This window comes from Palaemon carinicauda, chromosome 1, assembly GCF_036898095.1.
Source record: "Palaemon carinicauda isolate YSFRI2023 chromosome 1, ASM3689809v2, whole genome shotgun sequence".
Classification (NCBI taxonomy): Eukaryota; Metazoa; Arthropoda; class Malacostraca; order Decapoda; family Palaemonidae; genus Palaemon; species Palaemon carinicauda.
Window position 1 is genome coordinate 274,768,006 of NC_090725.1, and position 26,769 is coordinate 274,794,774.

The following is a 26,769-nucleotide window of genomic DNA, read 5'->3' on the forward strand; positions in this document are numbered from 1 at the left end:
CGTGCGGCTGGCAACCCACACTGGGTCGCATCGGTGGAGGAACCACCTCAACTGGCAGACGCGAGAAGGTTACCTCAGCGTCAACAGGGCGCACAACCGACCGGTTGGAAGGTTGTTGGCCAGAAGGTTCGGCAGCAACCTTCTTCGCATTAAAGTCCTCTATCAAGGATGCAAGCTTGGACTGCCTGTCTTGCAGCAAAGCCCATTTAGGGTCTACGGGAGCAGGTGCGGCAACAGACGGGGTTAGCGACTGAGGCGGTACCGCTTTCCATCCCTGAAAGCCTTGTTTATGCATGACATAATAGTACAGCAAAACTTCAAAGGCTCGAAAACAGCTGTGAAGTTGACCTGTAAAAAACTTGGAGCGTCTCCTGGCCAGGAGCCAGGGAGAGTCTACGAGATTTGAGAAGTCTATCTGGGCAGAGGCATGAACTCCCAAGCCGAGAACTTCTCTCGTGTCATATCAGACTCTCGCTCTATAAGCCAGTTTAAAAGAAGGGGAAGCAAAGGCTGTATCCCCCAAACTCCTCCTGGTGATAAACCAGTCGCCTAGCCAACGTAAAGCTCTCTAGGAGAGCGAGAGAGCACTAGCTTAAAAACAACGGCTTCGAAGTAGCTAGGCCTAGTGTAAGCTCTGACGTTTAGGCGAACGAGGAGCAGCAGTTACAAAAAGATCCGGACAAAGATCCTTAAAAAAAAATCATCATGATTTAATTAAAGTCCATAGGGGGCTAACCAGCTTTAGGCTCCTCTCCATCTGACAGAGTCCTCAAGGGAATATCAGTAGGAGGGGGAACAGCAACTTCCTCATCTACAGGAACCTTGTCCGATAAAAGCTGAGTCTCAAGCAAGGGAGAGACCTACCGTGGTGGCAATGCTTTACAAGCAGAGTCCACACTCACTGGTGCATTAGTAGCGGACCAGAACGCAACGTCATGTAACTGCTTGACAGTCTGTGAACTGTCAACAACTGAACTGTCAACCACAACAGGTGCGTGAGGACGCACAGCGTCCACTCGAGACTGCTTTGACTGCCTAGACTGAGCAGTCAAAACAACTCTAGAACGCGGAGGTTGACGCACAGCGTCAAAACAAGTCAACTCCGATTGTTAGCGAACGTCATGAACGTCAACAGGAGCATCAGCAAGTGGCCTAACGTCCAAATGCGGCTGAAAAACCACACGAGACCGCATCGAGTGTGGTTCTAAACAACCTGACTGACGTGACTTAGCTACGCCAACGTCAACAGGAAGCACAAAGGAACGTTAGGTTGGCTGAAAGCCAGGATATCGATGAGATAAACGGCTAGACTCAACGGACTAATCGGCAGAATAGTCTTCCATAAGGGAGGCAAGCATATTCTGCATGTCTTGCCATACAACCCATTAAGGATCAACGGAAATGGTTGTGGTAAGAGACGAGGGTAACGTCTGTGACCGCAACACTTTGCCAACAAAAAAGACTCTCGGAGTCTGTGTTACGCTTTTGTTAGGCGGCGAGCAGTTATCCGATGACTGCATAGGGTCAGAGCTGTCCTAATGGCTGTAACCAGGACGCTGGACCTGTCCTGAAAGGACTGACTTTCGCTTAAGGGCTTCGAAACCTTGTGACAGGTTTCTTATGCGAAAAGCCTTCGGATGACGAGGAGAAAAAACGTCTCTCTCGTCTTATGGTAGGGGAGATCTTGGTAAGATACACCCGATACCATAGAGGGAAACGTCTGTTCGTTGATCAAGGCCACTCGAACCCATAAGTCGTTCGACATTACTTCTCCCCTGGGCTTGGGAGCTTGCAAGAGGTCCCGGACTAGGTGAACGACAGGCACGAACAGACGAACCCTCGGACGCAACACTGTAACACTTTGCGCATATCACTTTATCACTTCGATTTTCTGTTTTGCACTTATTTCACTGAAATCGAAACTTTTACTGATTTCTACCTGAAACACGCAATTCTACCCTTCATTAAAAGGTAGTAATTGCGAAATCAGTCGTATAATGCAAGCTCATTAATACCAGCAAAAAACAGAAAACATATTTTAAGATAAAAAATTCAGTGGCTGGGAAAGAGACTAAACACTAGTTCATATAAACTACGTTTTCAATCTCTCACCGCACATAGCCTGGGGACGAGAATAAAAAACTAAAAACGTTTTATCCTTCCTCCCCGTACAGAGACTAGGGACGAGAGTAACTCGAGAACAACGTTACCCGCTTGAACGGAACGTTTTCTCTCCTCTCTCTCCCTCCGTCTCTATCTCTCTCTCTCTTTCTCTCTTGATTTCGAACCTAAGAGAAGAGCCCAATTATATTTCGTCAAAAAAACATGTTATTTGACTAAAGGAAAAAACTGAAAGGTTTTTCAAATAAAAAGTTCCTTTAAAATAGAATTTAAAACATTTAAGCTAAGAAAGAATGAACAAAACGTCAGAATCGATTTACTCTTACTGCAAAATGAAACCGTGATACACTCTCTCTCTATCGTAACGATAGAGCGCATGTTGAACGTCCTGAACGTCAACAACTGCGTAGCATAAATAAACTAAACGTTAGTTCATCTTTGAAAACAGTACGAAGACTATCAAAGAAATTCTTTCATAAAATATTACATTTAAAAAGTTTTAAATCCTTAGCTCTTTAAAAGCTATTTACAATATAAAGGGCTCAACGTTGATTAACTTCGGTTTCCAAGTTAGGACCGCCTACTCTCAGGAAAGGTCGCATATAAATAAAACATTAAAATTTGTTTTTATATGTTTATAATAAATGGAAAGTTAATCGAAGAGGCCTAATAAAGGCGGAGAGATATAAAATATATAGAGGAAAATCTATAAATAATTTATAACGTGATAAGATAATTACTAAAAGCCTAAACACACTTCCGTCTAAGGGAAGGGTCGGCCATTTAAAAGTGAAAGAAAGTCCATACTCTCTTTGTCACCATAATTAAATCTATCCAAAACGAGTTCAAGATTTAAGATGAAGATAAAACACCTGCATTGCGAAAGCTCAAAACCAGAATATAGTACTTCACCAATATGATGTGAAAAACTCCAGTTTAGCAACAGCGAGTAAAATACGTCTTGTCGACACGTCGACAGAGAGAAAACTGAGTCTTTGTTTACATAAGAGCTGGGTATCTGGTCGACAGATGGCGCTGTTGGGCACACCCGCAACCTGTGTAGCGATCGCTGGCGATTTTTTTCCGTAGAGTTTGTCTGTCGAGCAACAGAGTTGCAGCTATATATTCACCGGCTAAGTTAAATATTTAAAAAATAAAATTTAAGAAAATGAAATGTCAATACAGTGATGACCAACTTTATGTTGGTTCAAAATACTGTACATCAGTTCATAATTCATGTCACTTATCCTTAAGTATAGAATACAAAAATAAAATCCCTGCAATGTCATTTTTCCTTACCTTACCATGGTTTCTACATCATAAGATAATGAATAAGTGCTGTACAGTATTATACAGTACAGTATTGTACTTCACAAGGAAGCTTATTAATGTAATTATCTAGTTCCAAGTACAGTAAGTCTCGGGTCTCTTAGAACCAATTAACTAGATACTGTACATAAACCATATTTTTATCCACTTCCTCACCTCTACCTAAGTATTCAAACCTACATCAACCATGTATGTAACTAGTTCTAATCTAAAATATCTGAAAATACCTGCAGTATGCCAGCAAAAAATGCAATACTGTGCATGCAATATGGATATCCATCTAAACTTCTCAAACATCTTTACTTCTTTCATTCCAAAACTGAAAATACATTCAAAATAATGGAAATAATCAGGTATAATTAATCTGGCAAGTATATATTAGCCAATCAATACAGGGATTGGACATGGGCTAAAGAGTAAAATATTGAAGATAATGAGCAAAATAAAATGAGATGATAAATATCCCCTGATTTTGTTGCAACCATTCAAATAGACATCGCCAAGGACCATGAACAGCAAGTCACTTGATCATGAATTAAAGACTTACTGTTATTCAGCTTAAAAATGACAAATTCGGAGATAATTTGTATTTTTCCTAACCATACAAACGTTAGCTATTTACATGGGGTATTACTTTCGGCGTAGCTGAAATGGCGAGCCATTAGATTTTTAACGAGGGTTAACTACCCCCTTGCTAGTTAGCGAGGGGGTAGGGGAGGGGTAGCTAGCTACCCCTCACACGTCAGTGAACTGATTCACTTCGCTTAGAGGTAGGACTTCACGGGGGACAGGGCTGGCGGGCAAGTATGTGTAAATAGCTAAGGTTTGTATGGTTAGGGAAAATACATATTATCTCCAAATTTGTCATTTGTTCCGTAACCGAAATACAAACCACGCTATTTACATGGGGTGACTTAACCCTAAGGTAGGGTGGTAAGTCCCAGCCTTACTGGCTTTGGCTTTGCCCGGGGACTCAGAATCCGAGTGTGTAGCACTCGTGATAAGGAGTCCCTGCACCTCGCGCGGCCTACATAAGCTTGTGTGTAAAGGAATAAAGTGTGATTCGTCCTAGGAAGTCGACCTGAAGTCCTTTAGACGGAATTCTAGGCTAGGACGTTCCCAATACCACCTCGTCAGGGTATGGGGAACGCGACAGTATTATTTAATACTAGGAACACAAGGAAGCATGGTTTACCTGCAGTGGTTTGAGGTCAGCTATGCAGAGAACCCAGGATGCTGCTTTCCCCAAGAGAGGGGAGGATGAAGAAAAGAGTAAGGGCCAGGCATACTTTTTCATTCATGCAGACTAAAACCGGGTAACAACGCCCTCAACCTTCTGCTACTTGTCCATTAAGGAGCCTGAGGTTAGACCAGCTGTTGTGTAGCCACCACAGGGCCGTTTGACGCTTCCAGACCCCAGCCTGTAGAACCTGCATCACTGAGAAGTTTCTCTTGGATGTCAGGGACATAGCGATGCCTCTGACATCGTGTGCTCTAGGGCGACGTGACGGAGGAGGGTCCGGATTCAGGGAATGGTGGATGACCCTGCGAATACAAGCTGAGATGATGTTCTTCGTGACCCTCCTCTTCGTCCTTCCTGTGCTCACAAACAGGGCTTGCACTCGAGGACGAACTGCAGCTGTTCTCTTAAGATAGAGCCTCAGACTCCTTACTGGGCACAGTAGGGGATGGTCTGGGTCATCTGTTACAGAAGGGAGACTCGAAATCCTGAAGGAATCGAATCGTGGGTCCGGAATTCCAGGATTCTGAGTCTTGGCAACAAACTCAGGGACGAACCCGGACCTTACCTCCCCCCATCCCCGTGAATGGGCGACGTCGTACGAGAGACCATGAAGTTCACTGACTCGCTTGGCTGAGGCCAGAGCGAGCAGGAACATCGTCTTCCAAGTCAGGTGACGATCAGAAGCCTGGCGTAATGGTTCGAACGGAGGTCTCTTAAGAGACCTGAGGACACGAACCACATTCCATGGAGGAGGTCTCACTTCCGACTGAGGGCAGGTAAGCTCGTAGCTTCGTATGAGTAGAAAAAGTTCCAGCGAGGAGGAAAAGTCCGTTCCTTTGAGCCTCAAGGCCAGGCTTAAGGCTGAGCGATAGCCTTTCACCGCTGAGACCGAAATGGGCATTTCTTCCCGCAAATACACAAGAAACTCCACTATTGCTGGAATAGTGGCATCGAGAGGAGAGATACCCCTTCCACGACACCAACCACAGAAGACTCTCCACTTCACCTGGTAGACCCCTGTAGATGACTTTCGCAGGTGTCGAGACATCCTTTCCGCAACTTGTTGCGAAAAGCTTCTCTCTGTGAGGAGATGCTGGATAGTCTCCAGGCGTGAAGCCAAAGCGATGCTACGGCTTTGTGGAAGATGTTGCAGTGTGGTTGCTTGGGTAGCTCGTGTCGTGGAGGAAGTTCTCTCGGGAGTTCCTTCAGGAGCTGCAGAAGGTCCGGGAACCACTCTGCATGATGCCATAGCGGAGCTATAAAAGTCATTGACAGGTTGACCGATAGCCTGGTCTTGTTGAGCACCCTTCTCATCAGACAGAAAGGTGGGAAGGCGTAAACGTCGATGTTGTCCCACCATTGTTGGAAGGCATCTTGCCGAAGTGCCTTGGGGCCGGGACTGGGGAACAGTACAGCGGAAGCTTGAAGTTCAAGGCTGTCGCGAACAGGTCCACCGTCGGGGAACCCCACAAAGTCAGGACTTTGTTGGCTACTAGAGGATCCAAAGACCACTCGGTACTCACTATCTGCGATGCTCTGCTCAGACTGTCGGCGAGCACATTCCTCTTGCCTGGAATGAAGCGAGCCGACAGTGGAATCGAGTGGACTTTGGACCATCTCAGTATCTCTACAGCAAGATGGGATAGCTGTTGTGAAAAGGTACCTCCCTGCTTGTTGATGTAAGCCACTACCGTGGTGTTGTCGCTCATGACCACCACGGAGTGACCTGCCAGGATCTGTTGGAATTGTTGAAGTGCCAGATATACGGCCTTCATCTCTAGCAGATTTATGTGGAGGCACTTTTCTGATTCTAACCATAGGCCTGAGATCCTGTGGTTCAGAACGTGGGCCCCCCACCCTTCTTTGAAGCGTCCGAAAACAGCATCAAATCCGGGGGGAGGACGAGAAGATCCACTCCCTTCGAAGGTTTCCGTCCGTCACCCACCACTGAAGGTCCGTCCGTTCCGCAGGACCCATAGGGACCAGAATGTCCGGGGAATCGTGGCCTTGATTCCACCGGGACTTGAGCCGCCATTGCAGGGATCTCATCCTGAGGCAGCTGTTTGGAACCAGACGGGCCAAGGAGGAAAGGTGCCCTAGGAGACGTAACCACGATTGGGCTGGACGCTCTCCTCGTCTGAGGAAAGGATCTGCGACCCTCCTCAGCCTTGCTATCCTGTCGTCTGATGGAAAGCCTTTGTGGAGATTGGTGTCCAATATCATGCCTAGATATACCAGTCGTTGAGATGGAAGCAGAGAAGACTTCTCGAGATTTACCATGATCCCTAGATCTTGGCAAAGTCCCAGAAGCTTGTCTCGGTGTCGAAGAAGGGTCGACTCCGAGTCTGCCAGGATCAGCCAGTCGTCCAGATACCGGAGGGGACGGATGCCGATCCTGTGTGCCCACGAAGATATCAGGGTGAACACTCTGGTGTATACCTGGGGTGCTGTGGAGAGACCGAAACACAGCACCTTGAACTGGTAGATCTTGTTGTCTAGGCTGAATCTTAAGTAATTCCTGGAAGACGGATGGATTGGGATCTGAGAGTACGCGTCCTTCAGATCCAGTGTACACATGAAGTCTTGCGGTCTCACTGCAAGTCTGACCGTGTCTGCTGTCTCCATGCTGAACAGAGTTTGCTTGACAAACTTGTTCAGAGCTGAGAGGTCGATGACGGGTCTCCAGCCTCCAGACGCCTTCTTTACAAGAAAGAGTCGACTGAAGAAGTCTGGGGAACCGTCGACGACCTCCTGGAGAGCATCCTACTTGAGCATGGTCTCGACTTCTGCCCGAAGGGCTAGCCCCTTTACCGATCCCATGGCATAGGAGCTCAACGACACTGGATTCGCTATCAGGGGAGGAAGAGATGTTATGAATGGGACGCGATATTCCTGACTGATCACGGAGATCGTCCAGGAATCGGACCCGAGTTGCTGCCACCTGAATGCGCAACTTTGCAGGCATCCCCCCACTGGTGGACATGCAGGGGGATTGCCAATCCTAGCGCTTGCGGCCTCAGCCGCTCCCTCTAGGATTCTTGCCTCCCCTGGAGGACTTTCCGCCCTTCTTGTCTTTGACAGGAAAGGGCTACTGCTTGGACACCTTCGTCTTTGCTGCCGCTGCTGGTTTCGTCGTCTTGGATTGGCGAGGTTGTTGAGGTGCTGGAGGTTTGTAGGGCTTAGATGTAAGAGCCCTTTGGAGAAGAGAATCGTGGTTCGATTTTCTCCACCTCTCAGCGGCCTGTTCCACATCCTTGGGCTCAAACAGACTCTTTCCTAGGATAGAAGAGTGTCTGAGCCTGCAGGCTTCCACAGCTGGGACCCTCGAGTGGAACCTCTTGGCCACAGCATCACGTCGTTTCAAGATCGAGTTTGCCCACCAGTTCGAAACCTGGAGGGCCAGAAGCTCGATGGTACGTGGTGCCTGAGAGGATGAAGGTCTCAGGGCTTTCCTGGTGCTCTCCTTGGACAGATCCTTGGGTCGCAGCAGGATGCCCAGAGACCCTAGCCAGACATCCAGCCACGAAGTGGCCTGTATTGCACACTTTGCGACCTTCTCCTGACTCAGGATCTCTGTTGCCGAGAATGTCACCTGCCGGCTAGAGAGTCTCTCAAGAGAGACTCCCCTGGTAAGCTCTTCCACGGAGAGGTGAAGTGGGAGAGCTAAACAAGGCTCCTCCATGATCTCAAAGTACCTCCTCTGTTGCACACGAGGAGGTGGGAGGAGCTTGTTAACAGCAGAGGAACGGCTGGAGGAGGCGAGCTCGGAAAGCTGGCCCTCAACCTTATCTCGGGCACTCTTCACCCCTTGGGACCAAGGCAGAGCCGCACTGGCCTTAAAGGGTTTCTGAGTGCCATAGACTTGGTCCAGGACCGTATCCTTGCCTTCACGAGGGGCGGTCTCCGAGTCCTTGAACTTGTTGAGATGCCTCATCAGAGTTAGGACTTACCAGAAGGCGTGCTCTGAATCATGCTGCTCTCCTCCTGGTGAACGGGCAGCAAAATCTCCTGTCCCCAAAGGCTCTACTTGGGGGAACTCTTAGAGTCCTTCGATTCCCTCCTAGGAGGGATACGTAACTCCAATAAAGAAGTCTGAGGGCTCTTCTCTCCCTAACACGGGACGATTCTCCTGCTCGAGGTGGGGTTTCTCCCATTGGTGCGGTGGGAGAAGGTCTCACCTTGGTAGAAGGAGCGCGCTGGCGCTCGCGTGATGGGAAAAACCCAGGGGTCGCGCGCGAGACCATTGAAAACACTCTCGCGCGGGCGCACGAGCGAGACTTCATAGGGTGAGCAGGAATAAGATTGACGTGCAGGAACAGAATGAAGAGCCCGTGAAAATGTCGGTGCGCGCGCGCGGCTGTCAGCACGTGCGCGTACGAGGTTGTTGGCGCTTGAAGATCGTCAGCGCTTGTGTGCGAAAGAAGATCGACAGCGCTTAAAGATTGTCTGCCCATCACCCGAGCCAAAAGCGAAGTGAATCCATTCACCGGTGTGTGAGGGGTAGCTAGCTAGTTAACCCTCGTTAAAAATCTAATGGCTCGCCATTTCAGCTACGCCGAAAGTAATACCCCATGTAAATAGCGTGGTTTGTATTTCGGTTTTGGAACAACTTTTTATTCTTCTGTATAAATCTGAAGCTGACTTCTCCAAGATGCCATGTTTCTCAGGTCAAGTTTATACGAGACACAAGGATAAGAAAGGGAATGGATAAAAATCAAACAGCATGAAGCTTCTAAGACTTTTAAGTACTATTTACAGTGTACCACAAGAGGCGCACAGATGGTAGCACCTGCTGCTACAAAGGTAAACTATCACTTACAGTCCTGGAAATCTCTGTCCGGCTACTGCAGCAGTAATGGAAGCAGGAATTGCTGGGTAAACAGCGAGTATGATATCGTGAGGTGCCGAGCCATTGTGTCCGGTGACGAAGGCCTCGTGAGCCTCTCTCACTAGCGTAGAATTATTCAACATCTTCTAATCCTGAAAAAGAAAATTTAGTATAGAAGAACCGAGTAAAAAAAAACCGACAATTCAATGAAAAGAGGCTAGAGGAAGCAGTGAAAAGTGAAACAAAATCATTAGGTTGAGGTAAGAGGACACTGCTCCCCACTTTGACCATGCCTTAACATTCTAATTTATTTTGGATATTTGTTGACATCATAAATACAGTACTGTAAATATAACAATATCTTATGAAAAAGCTACAATAAATTTTGAGAACAAATTACTAAACGTATATTACGCCTCCAACTTTGATTCATGATAAAAATAAATTATTACCTCCACCAACGAAGTTGGAAGGAGGTTATGTTTTTGCCCGTTTGTGTTTATAATTTGTGTGAGCGTTTGTTTGTGAACAGCTTTCTGGCCTAAATTTTAATTGTAGAGTAATGAAACTTCCAGGGATTAACTATTATGTAAAAAGCTGGAAATGATAGAATTTTGGAAGGTCAAGGTCATGGTCAAGCAAAATATCCAATTTACGTGATCAAGCATAAGTTTGAACATTGTTGTCACAGAGACTTCAAACTCTGTTCATATATGAGTGTATGAAAATCCACCCCATTTTAAGGTCAAAGGTCATGGTCAAGGTCGAGTAAAAAGTAAAAAAATAAGCTGCCGCAGTGGAGGTTTGCGCTTTACTGAGTGCCCCTCTAGTTTTATCCTGTCACAACATCCATTAACATTTATTTCCAGGTGATATTTAAACTAATATGCTTCATACTAGGCATCTTTTTTAGCAATAGAAGCATTTACCATTACCAATACTGTAATCCTCAGTATCAAAGCATCATCATCATCATCTCATCCCACGCCTATTGAAGCAAAGGGTCTCGGTTAGATTTTGCCAGTCGCCTCTATCTTGAGCTTCCAATTCAATCATCATCTCCTACTTCGCCTTTCATAGTCCTCAGCCATGTAGGCCTGGTTTTTCCAACTCTTCTAGTGCCTTGTGGAGCCCAGCTGAGCAGTTGGTGAACTAATCTCTATTGGGGAGTGCAAAGAGTATGCCTAAACCATTTCCATCTACGCCTCATCATGATCTCATCCACATATGGTACTCGAGTAATCTTATAGTTTCATTTCTAATCTTGTCCTGCCATTTAACTCCCAATATCCTTCAGAGGGCTTTGTTCTCAAATCTACTAAATCTATTGGAGATTGTTTCATTGTCATACCATAACTCATGTCCATAGATTAACACCGATCTCACTTAGCTGATATATAGTCTGATTTTTATATGTAATGTAAGGCGCTTTGATTTCTAAATTTTACTTAACCTAGCCATTGTCTGATTTGCTTTATTCAATCTTTCACTAAACTCTAATTCTAAAGACCCTGTATTGGAGATCATAGTTCCTAAATACTTAAATGATTCTACCTCATTAATCCTTTCTCCTTGAAGTTGAAGAACTCGGGATTTTTGTTAGGAAAAATATAACTTACTTTTAAAATTTGTTATCTGTTCCTACACGGATACCAACCATCGCCCCTTAATAGGAGACTCCACCGTAAGAGGGAGGAACTCCCTATGAAACAAATTATGACTGATTATACTTTCTCTGGATATGTCAGAGCACCTGGTCCTGTATAGGAGAGGTGATGGATGATTTCTACCAACCTCCTAGCAATCATTGCATGGAGCTGTTGCAGGAGTTAGGTTAGGCCTGTACCAAGTGTAAATGGTATTAGGTCATGGGAGAATCTATTTATTGTATTGAATATGTTGTCTGAATGAATTTCCAGCTATTAGAAATGGGTTTGAATACATTCTATCCAAACTTCCCCTGATCTTGGAGGATGGGGGAGATACTACTTAACAGATCTTGGATGAACAGAAAGGTTGCTTATTGATGAAGTTCACCTGCATCTGCGGAACAATCATACTATGTGACCATAATTGCTGTACCTTCAAGAGAGGGAGGAATAAAGAAGGGAAGAGAGTCAAACATCCTGTCTTTCATTCAAGGATTATTCCAAAACCACCATCTTGTTGAACTCTCAAAAGAAAGCCGACACCTTGACAAAACTTGATTCCGTCTCTGGATTCTCTGCTTCCGCCGGGGCTGGTCCAGAACTGGATGCTGATGTGTCAAAGGTGTCTCTGAACTACTCCTCTCCAGGGCCTGGGGAAGTTTTGTTTCGTTTTAAAAAGATGCCCTGCAGTCTAGCCTGTTTTCATTCAGGCCCTAACACCAAACATGGACGAAAATCAGCAGCAGTCAAAGCAATGGGACTAGCTTCCCTTGTAATCCAAAAGGTATTCTTTGCTCTTCCATAGGCCTTGGATGGCAGATCTTCAATTAACAGAAAGAAGAAGCTAGTCTTACAATCGTCTCCCTAATACAGACGAGAGATCTCCAGGACTAAGAAGAGAACTCCTCCCAAATGACTGATTAGTCAGTACCATAAGATTTGTAAGTCCAGATGTTGAATATATCAAGATTGGTATATGTATTTGCCTGCAGGATTCAGGAGAACACTTAGGAACATAAATAACTCAGGAACCTGAAGTCTTGCAATGAGTTATAGATGTGTTCCAAACAAAAGTCAACCAGAGAAAATAGGCATTCACATTCACAAGAGCTTATAGTAGCTGAAATTCTTCATTTATGAATTATGTAATTTAAATGTAAAGTAGTAGAGATACAATCAGACCTTACCATTCACAGATTTGCTATTTGTGAATTTGATGATTGGCAGGAAGGGCAGGGTATTCCATAAAACATTATATGTGGGTTTGACAGAATATACAAATAGCCATTACAATATCATTTCTAACTGCCAAGTCTTCAACAAGTTAGTGCCTGGTCTCCTCCCTGGTCCTATAGTGTGGGGGGGGGGGGGGCTTTACCTTGATTACATATACACTGTATATGTTTGGTCTCAAGGGTACTATACCTTGCTTTAGCCACTCACAAGATACTTTCAAGCATTAAAATCGGAACAGTCCATTTGTGCATATAATTCACAACACTCCAACAAGAAGAGAAAGAAAGATAATTTCTGGGTAATCACAAAGCATCACCAAAGAGACAGGTATAAGAGTAGGGGCTGAAACAATTCAGGGGTATAAGAATAAGGGCTGACACACTTTAGGAATGACTAAAGAGGGAAAATTCACAATTTAAATTCATTATGGGATACAAAACACGAAGTTCTTAAGCCAACTTGAAGGAATTCCCTTCTCCTCCACAAATGCAGAACTCTTTCCTTGGTACGTATCTAGTTGCCCAATTCAAAACAAAATTATGTTATGTATGGCTCTGATTTATCAACTGTATGAATGAAGTATTGCTCTCCTGAAATATCTTGAAAGACAAGCTAATCATTAATCTATCAGTTACCTAGACACAGCTACAATTCTACTCACTGCCTTTGCCCTGTTGAATTTCTAAATATGTCTCTGGGATATTTAGGGATACTGTTCCTTTTGGATATCTTCTTGTGATAAAATATTCATATCAATGATTTCAAGAAAACAGGTGCCATTCATTACCTAGAAGAGAAACAAATCAATACAGTATATAGATTGTACACACTCAATTACATGCATTAAAATCAGATTAAGACTTATCCAATTGGATTTGGAACTAAAAGCTTCTCCTACAATGACAATTAACTGGTCATTCAGCAGAAAATCTTTTTTGATAAACAACAAAATCTTGCAATGAAGTTTTATGGGTTTATTTATTTATCGAAAAAGGGATTTTGACGAAGGAAAAATCTATTTCTGGGGAGAGACCTGTGGCGCCCGGTGAAAAGTCCTTCTTGTATATCTTTTCTGATAAAACCTTCCAATTATACCAGAGAAAGATAAAAGCATGGAATGCTGAGGTTACAACCCTCGCGCGAGCACCTTTTGGGTGTCGTGTATAAAGCAAAGGCGCGTGAAATCCACTATTCACAGGTTGTCTTCCATTTAGTTAATTCCTTCGTCAAAGGGATGGGCCGATACAAAGGCCCTAGCCAAACCCCCAGCGCCACACCACCCACGCCACGACGCGAGCGCCATCTGAACAACATCCTTCTGTATTGGCCATGATGGCTTGGAAAGGAAAGGGTGGGATCGTGTAAAATAAAGGGGAAGGGTTTCACCGGGCGCCACAGGTCTCTCCCCAGAAATAGATTTTTCCTTCGTCAAAATCCCTTTTCTGGGTCGACCTGTGGCGCCCGGTGAAAATGTACCAGAGAATGCCTTCCAAGCCCAACAATAACTACTAATTTAATAAGGGGAGAGAAACAACACCATGTAAAGAAAATCATATATAATTAAGGTAAGTAGGCATAAAACATAAACTAGCCACAGGGCATAGTGAGAGTAAGGTTAAACAAACATGATAACAGGGAAACCTCTGAGTATCAGAGGAAAACATGCAACAAAACTGACATGGCTAAGAATATCCCAACCTTATAACAACGGAAAACAATAATAGTTACAATCATATTAACCTAATATGTAATAAACTTAGGGCTAACGAACCACCAAGGAAGCGGCGTCGTGGTGCGAGTGGCGGGTAGGAGGGAGAAGAGAAGAGATGGATGAAAGGAAGAACAAAAGATCAATGAGGAGAGATAAGGCTCCCAGCTGCAACCGTTGGGTATTTAAGAGCCTGTAAGTTCTTTAGATAGTGGCGTTTGAAGACCATAGGAGATTTCCAACCCGTGTACTTCTTAAGGTTATCAAAGTCCATATTCTGGAAATAGTTGATGGAGGTAGCTATCGATCGGATATCATGAGCATGGGGAAATGATCCCGGATTGGCTTGTTTAATGAAGTATAGGATCTGTTGCCTAATGCCACGTATGGAAATGGTACCTCCTTGTTCTCTGATAAACAAGGGGCCAGACGATCGGGTAGCAGTCCTGGCTAAAAAGGCCCTGAGAGTGGTGACCGGACATAGAGAAGTATCTTGGAGAAGAGGAATAATCTTCCAAGGGGACCACCTATTTTGGGGGTCCTCGTTCTTAGCTAGGAAAGAAGTACCTCACCTGAAGGGAGGAAATCCATGTTCTCTGAGTTTCGTGAGAGAGCTGCTAGTTCTGAGATTCTGGAACCCGAGGCCAAAGCTGTTAGAAATAAAGTCTTCCTAAGAAGAGTGATATAAGAGCAGGATTCGTTGTCCGTGTCGGAGGCCAGTTTGAGGACATCATTTAGAGACCAAGAGACCTTTTGAGGACGAACCGAAGGTCGAAGCCTAGCACATGCTTTTGGAATAGATGAGAAATAAGACTCCGCCAGGTTAATGTTAAACCCAACCAGGAAGACTTTCCTCAGAGCTGACTTAATGGTGGTTATAGTGCTAGCTGCTAGGCCTTTGTCAAATATGGACCTAAAGAAGGAGATGGCTAAATTAGGAGTCATAACCGAATGGTCTGAAGTCCTTAAGAAATCCGCTAGTTTCTTAACCGCCGAATCATATTCGCGAATCGTTGAGTCCCTTTTGTCTGATTCTATAAAGAGGACATTATCTGGGTCGATGTTTGCGTCCCTACGCGCCGCAAACTTCATGAAATCCACAAAGTTAGGGTTTTGGCTATCCTTGAGGAATCTGACACAGTCCGAGTTTGGACCACCTGGGTCAGTTTGGGGAATGGGATCCGGAAGGGGCGGAGTTTCAACTCGAGGAGGAGAGGAAACCAACTGCTCTTTGGCCAGTGAGGTGCCACTAAAGCTACTGCCCCGTTGAAGGAGCGGAGTTTGTGCAAAACTTTCAGTAGAAGATTCACTGGAGGGAATAAGAAGATCTTCTGCCAATGGTTCCAATCCAGGGTTAATGCGTCCATGGCATAAGCCTGAGGGTCCAGGTTCGGTGTCACATAACATGGGAGTTTGTGATTGAGTCGGGTCGCGAATAAATCTACCTGGAGACCTGGAACCAGCCTGAGTATCCACCGGAAGGAGTGCATGTCCAGGGACCACTCCGATTCCAGTGGGCTCGTCCTGGATAATGAGTCTGCTATCACATTCTGGACTCCTGCTAGGTGAGTTGCTGACAGGAACCAGTCTTTGTCGGCTGCCAAGGTGAAGATAGTGACCAGGATCTGATTCAGGTTGGGTGATTTGGACCCCCCCCTGTTGAGGCAGTGGACTACGGCCGTGCTGTCTGAGACTACTCTGATGTGGGTCGACCTCGGAGGGGAGATTCTCTTCAGGGTCAAGAACACCGCCATGGCTTCGAGAACATTGATATGGAACTGTCTCATGGCGGGTGACCAAGAGCCCTGAAACATCTGATGTTGGGAGTAACACCCCCAACCACTCAGAGACGCGTCGGTATGAATTGTCACTTGTGGAGAGGGGAACTGTAGAGGAACCGACTTGGAGAGGTTCCTCCGATCGGACCATGGTTGTAGTCTCATTTTCAAGACAGAGGGGATCTTCGAGGTCTTGTCTCTTAAAGGTATTGTCGCCCTCTTTCTCCAAACTCGATTGATGTCTTTGAGTTTGGCTTTTAATAGGAGATCGGTCAGTGAGGCAAACTGGAGTAGGCCGAGGATTCGTTCTAAAGCTCTTCTGGACACCTGTTTGTGTTTGAGAAAGTTCCTGACCTTGGAAGCTATCTCCCTCACCTTCTTGGGAGGAAGGGAGAGCTTGTGCTTTGAGAGGTCCCAACGGATGCCTAACCATTCGAAGAGGCTTGATGGTTGTAGGCGGGACTTCCGGAGGTTGACTTGGAAGCCCAGTTTAGCGAGAAAATGGAGTACCTTCGACGTAGCTCTGTTGCATTCCTGGTGCGACTGGGCCCAAATGAGCCAATCATCCAGATAGGCGACGATTTGTATCCCTTGGTGTCTGAGTTGCTCGAGCACTGTCTCCCCCAGTTTCGTGAATACCCTGGGGGCAATGCTGAGACCGAAGGGCATGACTTTGAATGCGAAGGCTCTCTTGCCGAGACGAAAGCCTAGGTAAGGAGAGAAGTTTCGAGCTACTGGGACATGATAATAGGCGTCGGTAAGATCGATAGAGGTGGTGACGGCCCCACGGGGAAGTAAGGTCCGTACCTGAGAGATAGTCAGCATACGGAACTTGTCGCAAAGGATGTAAGAGTTGAGCTTCGACAAGTCCAGAACTACCCTCAACGCCAACGAGTCTTTCTTCGGGACTGTAAACAGGCGGCCTTGGAATTTCAGGGATCGAACCCGCTTGATTGCTCTCTTCTTGAGTAACTCCGCCGTGTACTCTTCCAGGATGGGAGTGGGTCTCTGGAAGAAGGTCACCGGTGGAGGAGGGGATCCCTGTGACCATTTCCAACCCAAGCCCCTTGATATTATGCTGTGAGCCCATGGACTGAAGGTCCAATGGTCCCGGAAGTGATAAAGTCTCCCTCCTACCGGCATCACATCATTGGGAGGGAGTGAACTTAGGGCCCCTCCCTCCACGGGAACCCCTTGCTCTAGACCCGCCGCGTTGGCGGAACTGTCCTCTACCTCTGAAACTCCCTCTTTGGTATCCACGAAAGGAACCGGAGGACTCGTAGGCAGGGTCGTAGGCAGGGTTGTATGCAGGTGAGGGCATCCAAGAGGGGTTGGGCTGTGTACCAGGGGGAGCAGCGAGGTAGACTACCTGCTGAGGAGGCGCCTGTTGTCGAGAAGTCGAGGCCGCGGAAGGCTGTGGGGACGAGGTACCCCGGGCCGCCTTGTAAGGACTAAACCTCTGCTTCTTCTTGAAGAACGTGTGTCTCTGGGGTTCGAACCTCTTTTTGGCTGAGAGACCCCACCTTACCTGCAAATTCTGGTTTGCCCTCGCTGCGTCCTGAAGAACCTTATCCACCTCGGTCTGAGGGAAGAGGGTCTTACCCCAGCAGGAGGACGCTATCAGTCTGTTCGGCTCATGCCTGATGGTGGCCTCCGACAGAACGAACTTCCTGCAACTAACCCGAGCTGACCAGAAGTCATGGAGATCTATTTGGTAGGATAGCAGCTGGTTCTTTGTGGCGACTCTGAACAGCGTTCCTCTGGGTAAAGAGATGCTAGGAACTCCATGGAGGTGATGGATTGGAGGGACCTAGCAAGTCTAGTACGGGTCTCGAACTCAGTTTTGAGAAGACTCTCTATTAATCTGGGAAGCTTCTCAGAGAAAAGAGTAGAGGCACAGTCCGGGTCTAGTTTCCCCACCGTGAAGGTAGAAGCCGCAGCATCCCAGGCTGCCGAGGTACCCGGAATAAGCAAAGAGGTGGGGTCCGTCTCCTTGAGAGCCGGCATGGAAGAGCCTTCCTTGATGGCCTGTATACTCAGCTCTGTGACTTTGTCTATGAGCGGCAAAGAGATGGAGGCCGCTGTCGTAAAAATAGTGTAGGAACCTTTGTGTGGGGTGAGCTTGGAGTTAATACACCCCCACTCTGATAGTGTTCTGGCCCAGATAGCCTGGGCCTGCTCTTTTGGAAATATGACCGTTTCCTTCGGTACCTTGTCCATACGGACCAATGCATGTTCCTTTAACCGTACAAAACCATTGAACGGGAATGCTAGGCCCGGGGGATAGAACTCCAGGTCCTCTAGAGGGCGGGTGCCCATGCCCTCCAGAGTTAGGGAACCATCTACGAATGGAGCATGCAAGGCAAACCGCCAAGGATTGTTTTTATCGAAGGGCGGCAGCTTCGATGCGTCTGGAGCAGAAGGGGGAGGAAACTGAGTTCCGGCGCGGATCAGAGTAGCCATCATATCCTTAATCTCTGTTATTGCACCAGAGTGATGTTGAACTTGATCCCTGACCAATCCTTTGATCAGTTGGATGGGGAGGAGATCAGCCCAGGGTACCTGAAAGTCACCCGTTGGTTTTTTCTTGGATTTGGTAGACTTAGACTTCTTAGGAGTACTGTAGTGGTTTTACGAGGAGCAATATGAATATCAGGAGCTGTCGAGGGTCCGGGGACCGGTGACGTTGATACTGGCAAAGCTGAAGTCTTATAAGTTCGAAGTGGCTTCACCTTGGGTCGTACGGAGGCAGAGGGATCCCGAGGAGAAGCCTTAGAGTTATCAAAACCTAGAAAGGAAGAGGTAGGAGAGGGAGTAGGAGAGAAAAGGGTTTCCACCAACTCGGCACCACTTACCTGCTCGTCCCTGGGTTCTACGTCTATATCCAGACCCGCCATGTCCATCGGTACGAGGGGTTCGTCCTCCACGGAAATGGTAGCCCTGACTTCTTCAATTAAAGGGGCAGCAAGGTCAGGGGAGACTGCAGCAGTAGTCGAGCCTGGGAAGAGGCGGGAGGCCATGTCCCCATCGAGGAGATAGGGTGCGCCAGACGGGGCATTCCTGCCAAAGCCCGACACCCACGGACGAAGAGTAGCCCTTGCTGAATGAAGAGAGACATCATCAGCCTGTAAGATTTGCAGTGATTAGTGATGGAGGAGGGGGTTTGCCCTCCCAAATATACTGTGTATATCATATTCATGTCTATATTAGTGTCTGCCAACGAGAAATAAGGAACAAAGGGAAAACCCACTTACATCATCATTCAGCAGAACTGACGACAGCTCGTAACAGAGCGAGCACAAATCCGGGAACCAAACTGGGTATTGGGCCTGTCCCGGTTCCTGGATAAAGGGAATGGAGCAGTGAGCATGAGACCGGCAGAAGTCATGCCCAACGGGGTCGCTGAACGAGGCAGGGCATCCTTCAGCAGTACAACGGGCCTTCTGTAAAAGAAAGGAGACATGAGTCTGGTGTTTCTTGAAACTCTGATAAGGGGATAAAAAACCTTTTATTTTAGAGTTCCGGCACTCACAGAATTCCCTAAGCACCCATATTGCATTGACCAAACAACCGAATATTAACTTTAAGTTGATACCGCCCCATACCAATGTTGGCACTTTAATATTCAATTGTCTGTATAATTGTAATGCACCTAATGTCTGTTAATGACATAAGGATAATTAACTTAAAGCAATCCGCCGACCTCCAAGGGTCGGGGAGGCAGTGACATGCCCTTAAAATAAATATAAACACCAGCCTTAGCTAAAGGCAAGGCAAATATAAGTGTGAAGTGTATGGGCGACCTCCGGTGAAGCCGAAGCTCCGGTGAGGCCGGAGCGTAATGAAATGTCCTGAATAAAGGAGCCTTAGCTAATTAGCTAAGGCAACTATAAGTGTGAAGTGTTTGGGCGACCTCCGGTGACGCCGGAGGATAATGAGATGCCCTGAATAATTCAATTGTGGCTAATAATTCAATTGTGAAAGATAAAAAGCTAAGCCGCAGCTAAAGTCTAAAGCTTAGATTATAGTAAAGCGTATTTACGATCTCCGGTGAGGACGGAGGGAGAAGAAAGGTCCTGAATAATTATTGTGAATAACAAACACAGTTGTAATAACAAAGGCTATTGTGGATATGGCCGTGGTCTGAGACCGGAGTAAGGGCCACCGGAGGGTCGTATCTAAACAATATGAAGCCCGTCCCATGTAGTAAACAATATAAATATAACAATAGAACGAAAGTTATTGAGAATCCCTCATGGCGGAGTATAACTCAAGGCGGAGTGGAAAACGTTCATAACTACTCCCGAGCCGTAACGGGGAGAGGACGAAACACGGACCAAAATAACACTAACAATTGAAAAGTCACGAAAAATAAATAACTCGTAAGTTATCATCCACCCAGAGGGGGAGAGGTGAGGGAGGGAGAACCCGCTGAACGCACAAAACGGAAGACGGGAAATCCGCTCCCCCACCGGAGCTAAGAAAGAAAACGAGAGAAAGGGGTAACTCGTGACTGCGAACAGAAAACGGGGACCCCAAGCTCTCGCTCTCTTAAACACAAAAACAGGACTAAAAAACACACAACACTATTATAAACGTATAAAATAAACCTGTACATCCATAAAACACTACGATCGAAGAATAGCAACTGCTAAAACTTAAAATAAATAGCACAGTCGAGTGACGAACGCCTCGGAGGGGCGGGTACTAAACAAATACAAAGCTAAATCGCTATCTCGTTCGTAGGCTGGACTTACTAGCAAAAAGTACCATGAGCATAAATACACAAAAAAATAAAAATAATAACGGTTCTAAAGGCATAAGACCAGGGACTTAACCAAGAACCTAAGTGACAGAGTACTAAACAGGCAGACAAAGATGAATTCCCAAACAAGTGAACAAACAATGACCGCCATGAAAGGCCAGACGGGAATAATAAAACAGACTATACTGGATATAAAACAAAAGCCCGGTACAATAAAAAACTGTCAAAACAAACTATGGTACTTAACATTGGAATGTGTGAAGATGGAGCTTCGGACATGACAAAATAAATCCACGATTGATAAAAAAGACCGAGAGCACAACAAAACAATTCAACACTTTGGATTCCAAAAAGAAGAATGTTGTTCAGATGGCGCTCCCGTCGTGGCGTGGGTGGTGTGGCGCTGGGGGTTTGGCTAGGGCCTTTGTATCGGCCCATCCCTTTGACGAAGGAATTAACTAAATGGAAGACAACCTGTGAATAGTGGATTTCACGCGCCTTTGCTTTATACACGACACCCAAAAGGTGCTCGCGCGAGGGTTGTAACCTCAGCATTCCATGCTTTTATCTTTCTCTGGTATAATTGGAAGGTTTTATCAGAAAAGATATACAAGAAGGACTTTTCACCGGGCGCCACAGGTCGACCCAGAAATACCTGTATCACACATTTCAAAAGTAGATTGAATTTTTCCTAACTATGCAAACCCGTGTTCTTTTATAGGAGTACAGTATTTCAGCATAGCTGGAATGACCGTTAAGCTTTTAATGGGCTAGTTATAGTTTCTGGTGGGAAAAGGGTAGGCCCCTACCACTCACCAGGTAGAGTAACCTTCACATTGACTTTTACCTAGGACTTGCGGGGGGGTTGAGGCAGGAAGTATAACATAAAGAACTCAAGTTTGTATAGTAAGGAAAAGTATTAATTACTGTAGTTCAAAATATTTGTGATTTGTTCCAAAAGAAATGCAAACAATAAATCTTTAATATGACAGGTTTCCTTAGGAGGAAGTTCCTATAACCAAACTGGCTATTCTATTGCCCAATGAAATGTCAATGCACTTTGGTCCTGTGGAGAAGCAAAAGTAATGACTCCTGTCAACCTCCTAATTACCTAAGAATGGAGATGACTCGGGTGTTAGACTAGGTCACTACCAGGAGACTGTTTCTTGGTCACAGAAGAGCCTATATAAAAAAAATATGTTTTCTGAATGTATGGCCATTATGAGAAATGGATTTGCATACATTCTATTAAATACAAAACTTGATTGTCAATAAAAGTTACTCAGTCATGAAGCTTACCTGCATCTAGTGTCCACTCAAGCACATAACAATATAGTGCTGTACCCCAAAATAGGGGAAGAGAGAAGAAGAGAAAGACCAGACATTCTTACCTCTCCTTCTAGGTTTATATTACAACTGCTATCATGAATGAGATTTTCCTTTTCTCCTGATGGAGCTAGGTTTGGAACACAACTTGTTCAGTTGCTACAGCAGGACTAAGGATAAGGTTATCAAAGGACCTGTGGGTAAACTCCTGTAGGTAGCGGGCAGCAAAGGTTGTCTGGCATAACACAATCCTATCTTCAGGACTAGTGCCACTGAGGAGTTCCTCCTGAAGATTAGGGTATATCCCATATATCTAACTTGGTGGGCTTGAACCAGGATGGTCTTTCGGTCCTCTTGTTGGAACAGCACGTCTGATGGTGAGCAATTCAGAAAAAGAAAAGGTCTTGAATTTCTTCTTCTTTACCCTTTCAGCATGGGAAAGTCTCTGGTGCCCCAGGAAGGGGACATGAGTTCTTTAGGTAGTGTTGTCTTGTCTCCACAAGACAGAGGAGTGAGTCATCTTGAGCCCAGCTTGTGAAGAAAAGATGGAGAAGGACTTTAATTTGGAGCTGTGCACTGCTAACTTCTGGAACTTGGACACAAACTCCATATCTACGGAGAGGAAGGCCTTCCTCCCTTTGAGAATGACTCATGGCATACGAAATGTTATGAGGTACGCCTATTTGTAAACCCAAGGCTGAGGCTATAGAGTAGTCTTAGGGTCAGATTCTATTTGTTGTGTGGTCAATGATTCATGAGAGACCTGAGGATTTAAGCAACATCCTAAAAGGGGGCTTGAGTTCCTGGAGAAGGAAGACCATTTGAAGCCAGTCATCCATGTACAGTGCTGTATCAGATAAATCCCATTTGTGTGGGCCCAAAACATACCAGTTAGAACACCTGCAGTGCTGTCGACAGACTGAAGCAGAAGACCTGGAATTTGTACATTTAACCGTGTATTACCACACACAAGAAGTTTCTGGACACTGGATGTATCGGGATCTGAAAGTAGACATCTTTCAGATTCAGAGTGACCATAAAGTCTCCTGGTCTGACAGCTTGGACAACTATAGCCACCGTCTCCATCTTGAACTTGGTCTGCCTGATGAAAAAGTACAGGGCTGAGAAGTCAAAGACAGGTCTCCAGTCTTGAGATGCCTTTTCAACAAGAAATACCAGTAGTTAAATGCAGAAGCAGAGGGAAAAGTTGTTGACCTCCTTTTCAACCATCTTCTGGATCTTCTTTAGGAGGGCTTAATGTCTGTCTGAGCCTTCCTTGTATGATAGAGATACGGTCAGGTCAGTGGAAGAGTTAGAGGAGGAGGAGATTTGATGAATGAGAAGTGGTTCCCAGACCAAAGGACTTGAACAGTCCAGTCCCCGCCAGATATGAACGTCGCTTCCTCCAATTCCTCTGAAGACATCCGCCCCCCCCTGGTTCTAGGGTGGGGAAATTACCAGTCATAATGTTGACTCTTTCATCTCCCTTTACCTCTCCCCCTGGGTCGACCTTGACCCTGTCTGGGCTGAAAAGATTGTACAGTACAGGCTTCTGCAGAATGGATTGTGTCCTGTAGGGGCGCAAGCTGATGGTCTAGCTGTACCTGAGGTAGAGGGTTGGGGCTGTGAGAATGCGTTTCCTTCCGCCCGTTCTACATTGTCGCAGCGATGTAGTCCCGCGGAAAGAGAAATGGGTGCCCAAACGATGTGTTCCCTATCCTATTATAGAAGAAATGTGGTAATAACATCCCACCACTTTAGAACCCAATTTGCCCATGGATGTCCACTGAAACATGAGATATTCAACAGCCTTGGCCCCCTGACAAGATGAAAATCTTTAGAGCCTTCCTCTTCTTTCAGGTCAATAGATACTGTATTCTGTACTGGCCAGGTAGCTATTTCTATGTTAGAAGCTTCCACCTGACCGAAAGAGAGGGGAATGGAGACGAGCATGTCTGATGAGCACCCCAGGGTTAGCTTTGCCGCAACTGGATCTAGAGGAAGGGGAAAAAGGTTAGCATCTAACACTCGGTCGTTTTTCCTTTGCTTGGGCTTGGAGATAGGAATCAGGCAGGAGGAGTTTGAGAATCTTAAGGAATCCCTTTCCCCAGAAAGGTGGTCCCCTATCTTCTTGAATAAGTCCTTTGCATGTGTTGTCCACATTAGTTCTAGTCTAGTTTTGAAACCAGGAGTGCTGCACAACAGGTCAAAAACAAATATTCTTCCCTTCTGGGATGAAGGCAGAGCTTCTCCCACCCCAGTGACCGAATGGATAGTGCGGAGCACCACTAGAAAGGTTGACTCTGACCCTTCTTCCTTAGACAGAGGAGTCTTAGGGCCTGCTGGGGAGATATCACCGTCTGAAAAACAGCCTGTGAAGACATGGGCTTACTGCTTGGGTACTCGACCCTAAAAACCTGAAGCTGTTTCTCGAGTTTGGGATCGTTGGGTGGAGTGGATTTCCATTTTGCCTTGAGGTCCTCCCTTTTCCTCTTGGTGGTATCAGGAGAAGAAGATAAGAACTTTAACTTTGTCCTTGAAACCTGTGGTTTTACAGTGAGAAGAGGAAGTGCATATTGCCTACATGTTGGCTGTGGACAATCCTCCAAAAATGTTATGGGAATCAGTCTGTAGGTTTCTGTCACAGAAATCTCTCTTGGGGGATAAAGAGCACCTATGTGTCCCAGGTCTGACATCTCCACATGGTGACGTAACTGAAACCCCAGTCCCTCCAGTGTTTCCAAGGACCAGGCCTTACCTTCGAGGTGTCTGGCAAAAGGAAAGGTGATGTCAGCATTGCAGAGGCGGTCAAATATGGGACGGGAGCATTCACATTTTACAGAAGAATGGCTCCACCTAACATGAGGTTCTCGATGATCAAGGAGGGCTGTCGAGGCATAGTAATATCTGAAAAGTCTGGAGAAGCAGGATTAGGGGGTAACTTACCTTTCCCCTCTTTCCCTCTTGCGGGAGAGGACTCTGGTTCCTCTGAATGGCGATGTTTAGATGAAAGGGAAGGGCTCCGAAAAGGGTGTCTGAGCTGCTTGTCAGAATGCCTCAACAAAGAAACGCTGGAGAGAGACGACACAGCATGAGCATAGAGTAGCTGACATCAGCAAAATGATAAGAAAGTGATCACGGAGATCTACAACAAGGCACAGGTGAATCAAGAGCGTCAAGAGCGCAATTCCTCCCTCTTTGAAGCTTGCCAAGGACAAGAGAAAGAGTGCCCTTTGCGCACAGTGCAAGAAGAAGAGCTAAAAGGAGGGGTCTTAAGACCTTAGGTCTCAAATGCAAAGTTCTAGAGGAAGATGGATGAGCAGGTAAAGTGCAGTCGACGAGAGTCTAGTAGGAGAGGCTCTTGAAGGTCTCAAAGATATCGTCAGAGACAGCCAACTAGAGAACGATCTAGGATTCCCTCCGAGGATGAGGGATCACACCCAGGCTAAGAAACAGTCTAGCGGGAAGGCACTGAAGAGCTGCAAGCATAAGCCAAGGTATGAGATGGACACTGAGGCAGGAGAAGGCCTGTGGAGGCACCGACAGGAACGAGAATTGGCTGCTGAGGAGAAGACTACACCAGGGCAATACCCTATTGGCCATTTTCTCCTCCAAAAAGCATTAAAACCAGTCCTCTATAAAATAAGAGAAGTATTAGGGGAACCACCCAGAGGAGGAGGCAAGGCTGTTTTACAAGAGAAAATGACAGACTCTCTGCCCCTGAGTATGTCCACAAGTCAGTCAACCATCACTCTCCGAAGGAGACAGAAGGGAAGAGTCCGAAGGAAGAGTTCCGGGAGAAGTATTAGGGGAACCACCCAGAGGAGGAGGCAAGGCTGTCTTACAAGAGAAAACGACAGACTCTCTGCCCCTGAGTATGTCCACAAGTCAGTCAACAATCATTCTTACCCGACCACTCTCCGAAGGAGACAGAAGGGAAGAGTCCGAAGGAAGAGTTCCGGGAGAAGAAGCAGGCCTGGACTTCTTAGACTTTGAGGAAGACCCCAAAAATGAAGAATCCCTTTTAGCCTTCTTCCTCCTACTGAACAACATCCACTGGCAGGATGGTCACTCCTTACACTCCTCACAAGGTGAGGTCTCAGAGCACAGGTGATTCCAATGGTTTTTGATCCCCATGGGTAGACACACCTGAAAAAGGAAACAGAATAGAAAGTTTTTACCTTTTAGGCAAGTTGTTCTTTAATAATATTGGTTCAAGAGGTTTTAAACGGGAGAGTAAGACAACGTCTGTACTCTGCCAAGCCAAAATAAAAAGGTGACGGTCTGTTACTAGTGCTGGTCTACCCCTGGTCCCCCCCTACTAACTAGCAGAGGGTAATTACATCTAGCAAAAAGCTTAAATACTAGTTTCAGCTATCATCAAAACATCTCCACTGAAAAGAGCATATGGGTTTGTATATAGTGCCGGAATAAATAACCTTTGGATATTAGAAAAGTCACAAAATATTTTGTACAGCAAAAATGACAAATTCGGAGATAATTTGTATTTTTCCTAACCATACAAACCTTAGCTATTTACATTGGGTTTACTTTCGGCGTAGCTGAAATTGACGAGCCAAAAGATTTTAACGAGGGTTAACTACCCCCGCGCTAGTTAGCGGGGGTAGGGGGAGGGGTAGCATCACAGAGTCTTGCGTTTCCTTCCCCCAGTTCTACGTCGTCGCAGCGATGTAGTCCCGCGGAAAGAGAAATGGGTGCCCAAACGATGTGTTCCTCAGGTTTATGTGGTCCTGCTTCCCTATCCTATTATAGAAGAAATGTGGCA

The 26,769-nt window shown here is 46.0% G+C and overlaps 1 protein-coding gene across 3 annotated transcripts in view; it reads right to left on the bottom strand.

Moving 5' to 3' along the window:
- Positions 1-26,769, bottom strand: part of LOC137656568 (uncharacterized) — a 73,710-nt gene that overhangs the window by 32,011 nt on the left and 14,930 nt on the right. For 2 of the 3 annotated variants that reach the window (XM_068390743.1, XM_068390746.1), the window contains exons 2-3: positions 13,068-13,193; positions 9,513-9,673 (exon numbers count right to left, since the gene is read on the bottom strand). In XM_068390743.1, coding sequence (XP_068246844.1) covers positions 9,513-9,664 — 152 coding nt within the window. In that variant the 5' untranslated portion in view covers positions 9,665-9,673; positions 13,068-13,193. The remainder of the gene's footprint in view (positions 1-9,512; positions 9,674-13,067; positions 13,194-26,769) is intronic. The other variant, XM_068390752.1, reaches the window with a different exon arrangement.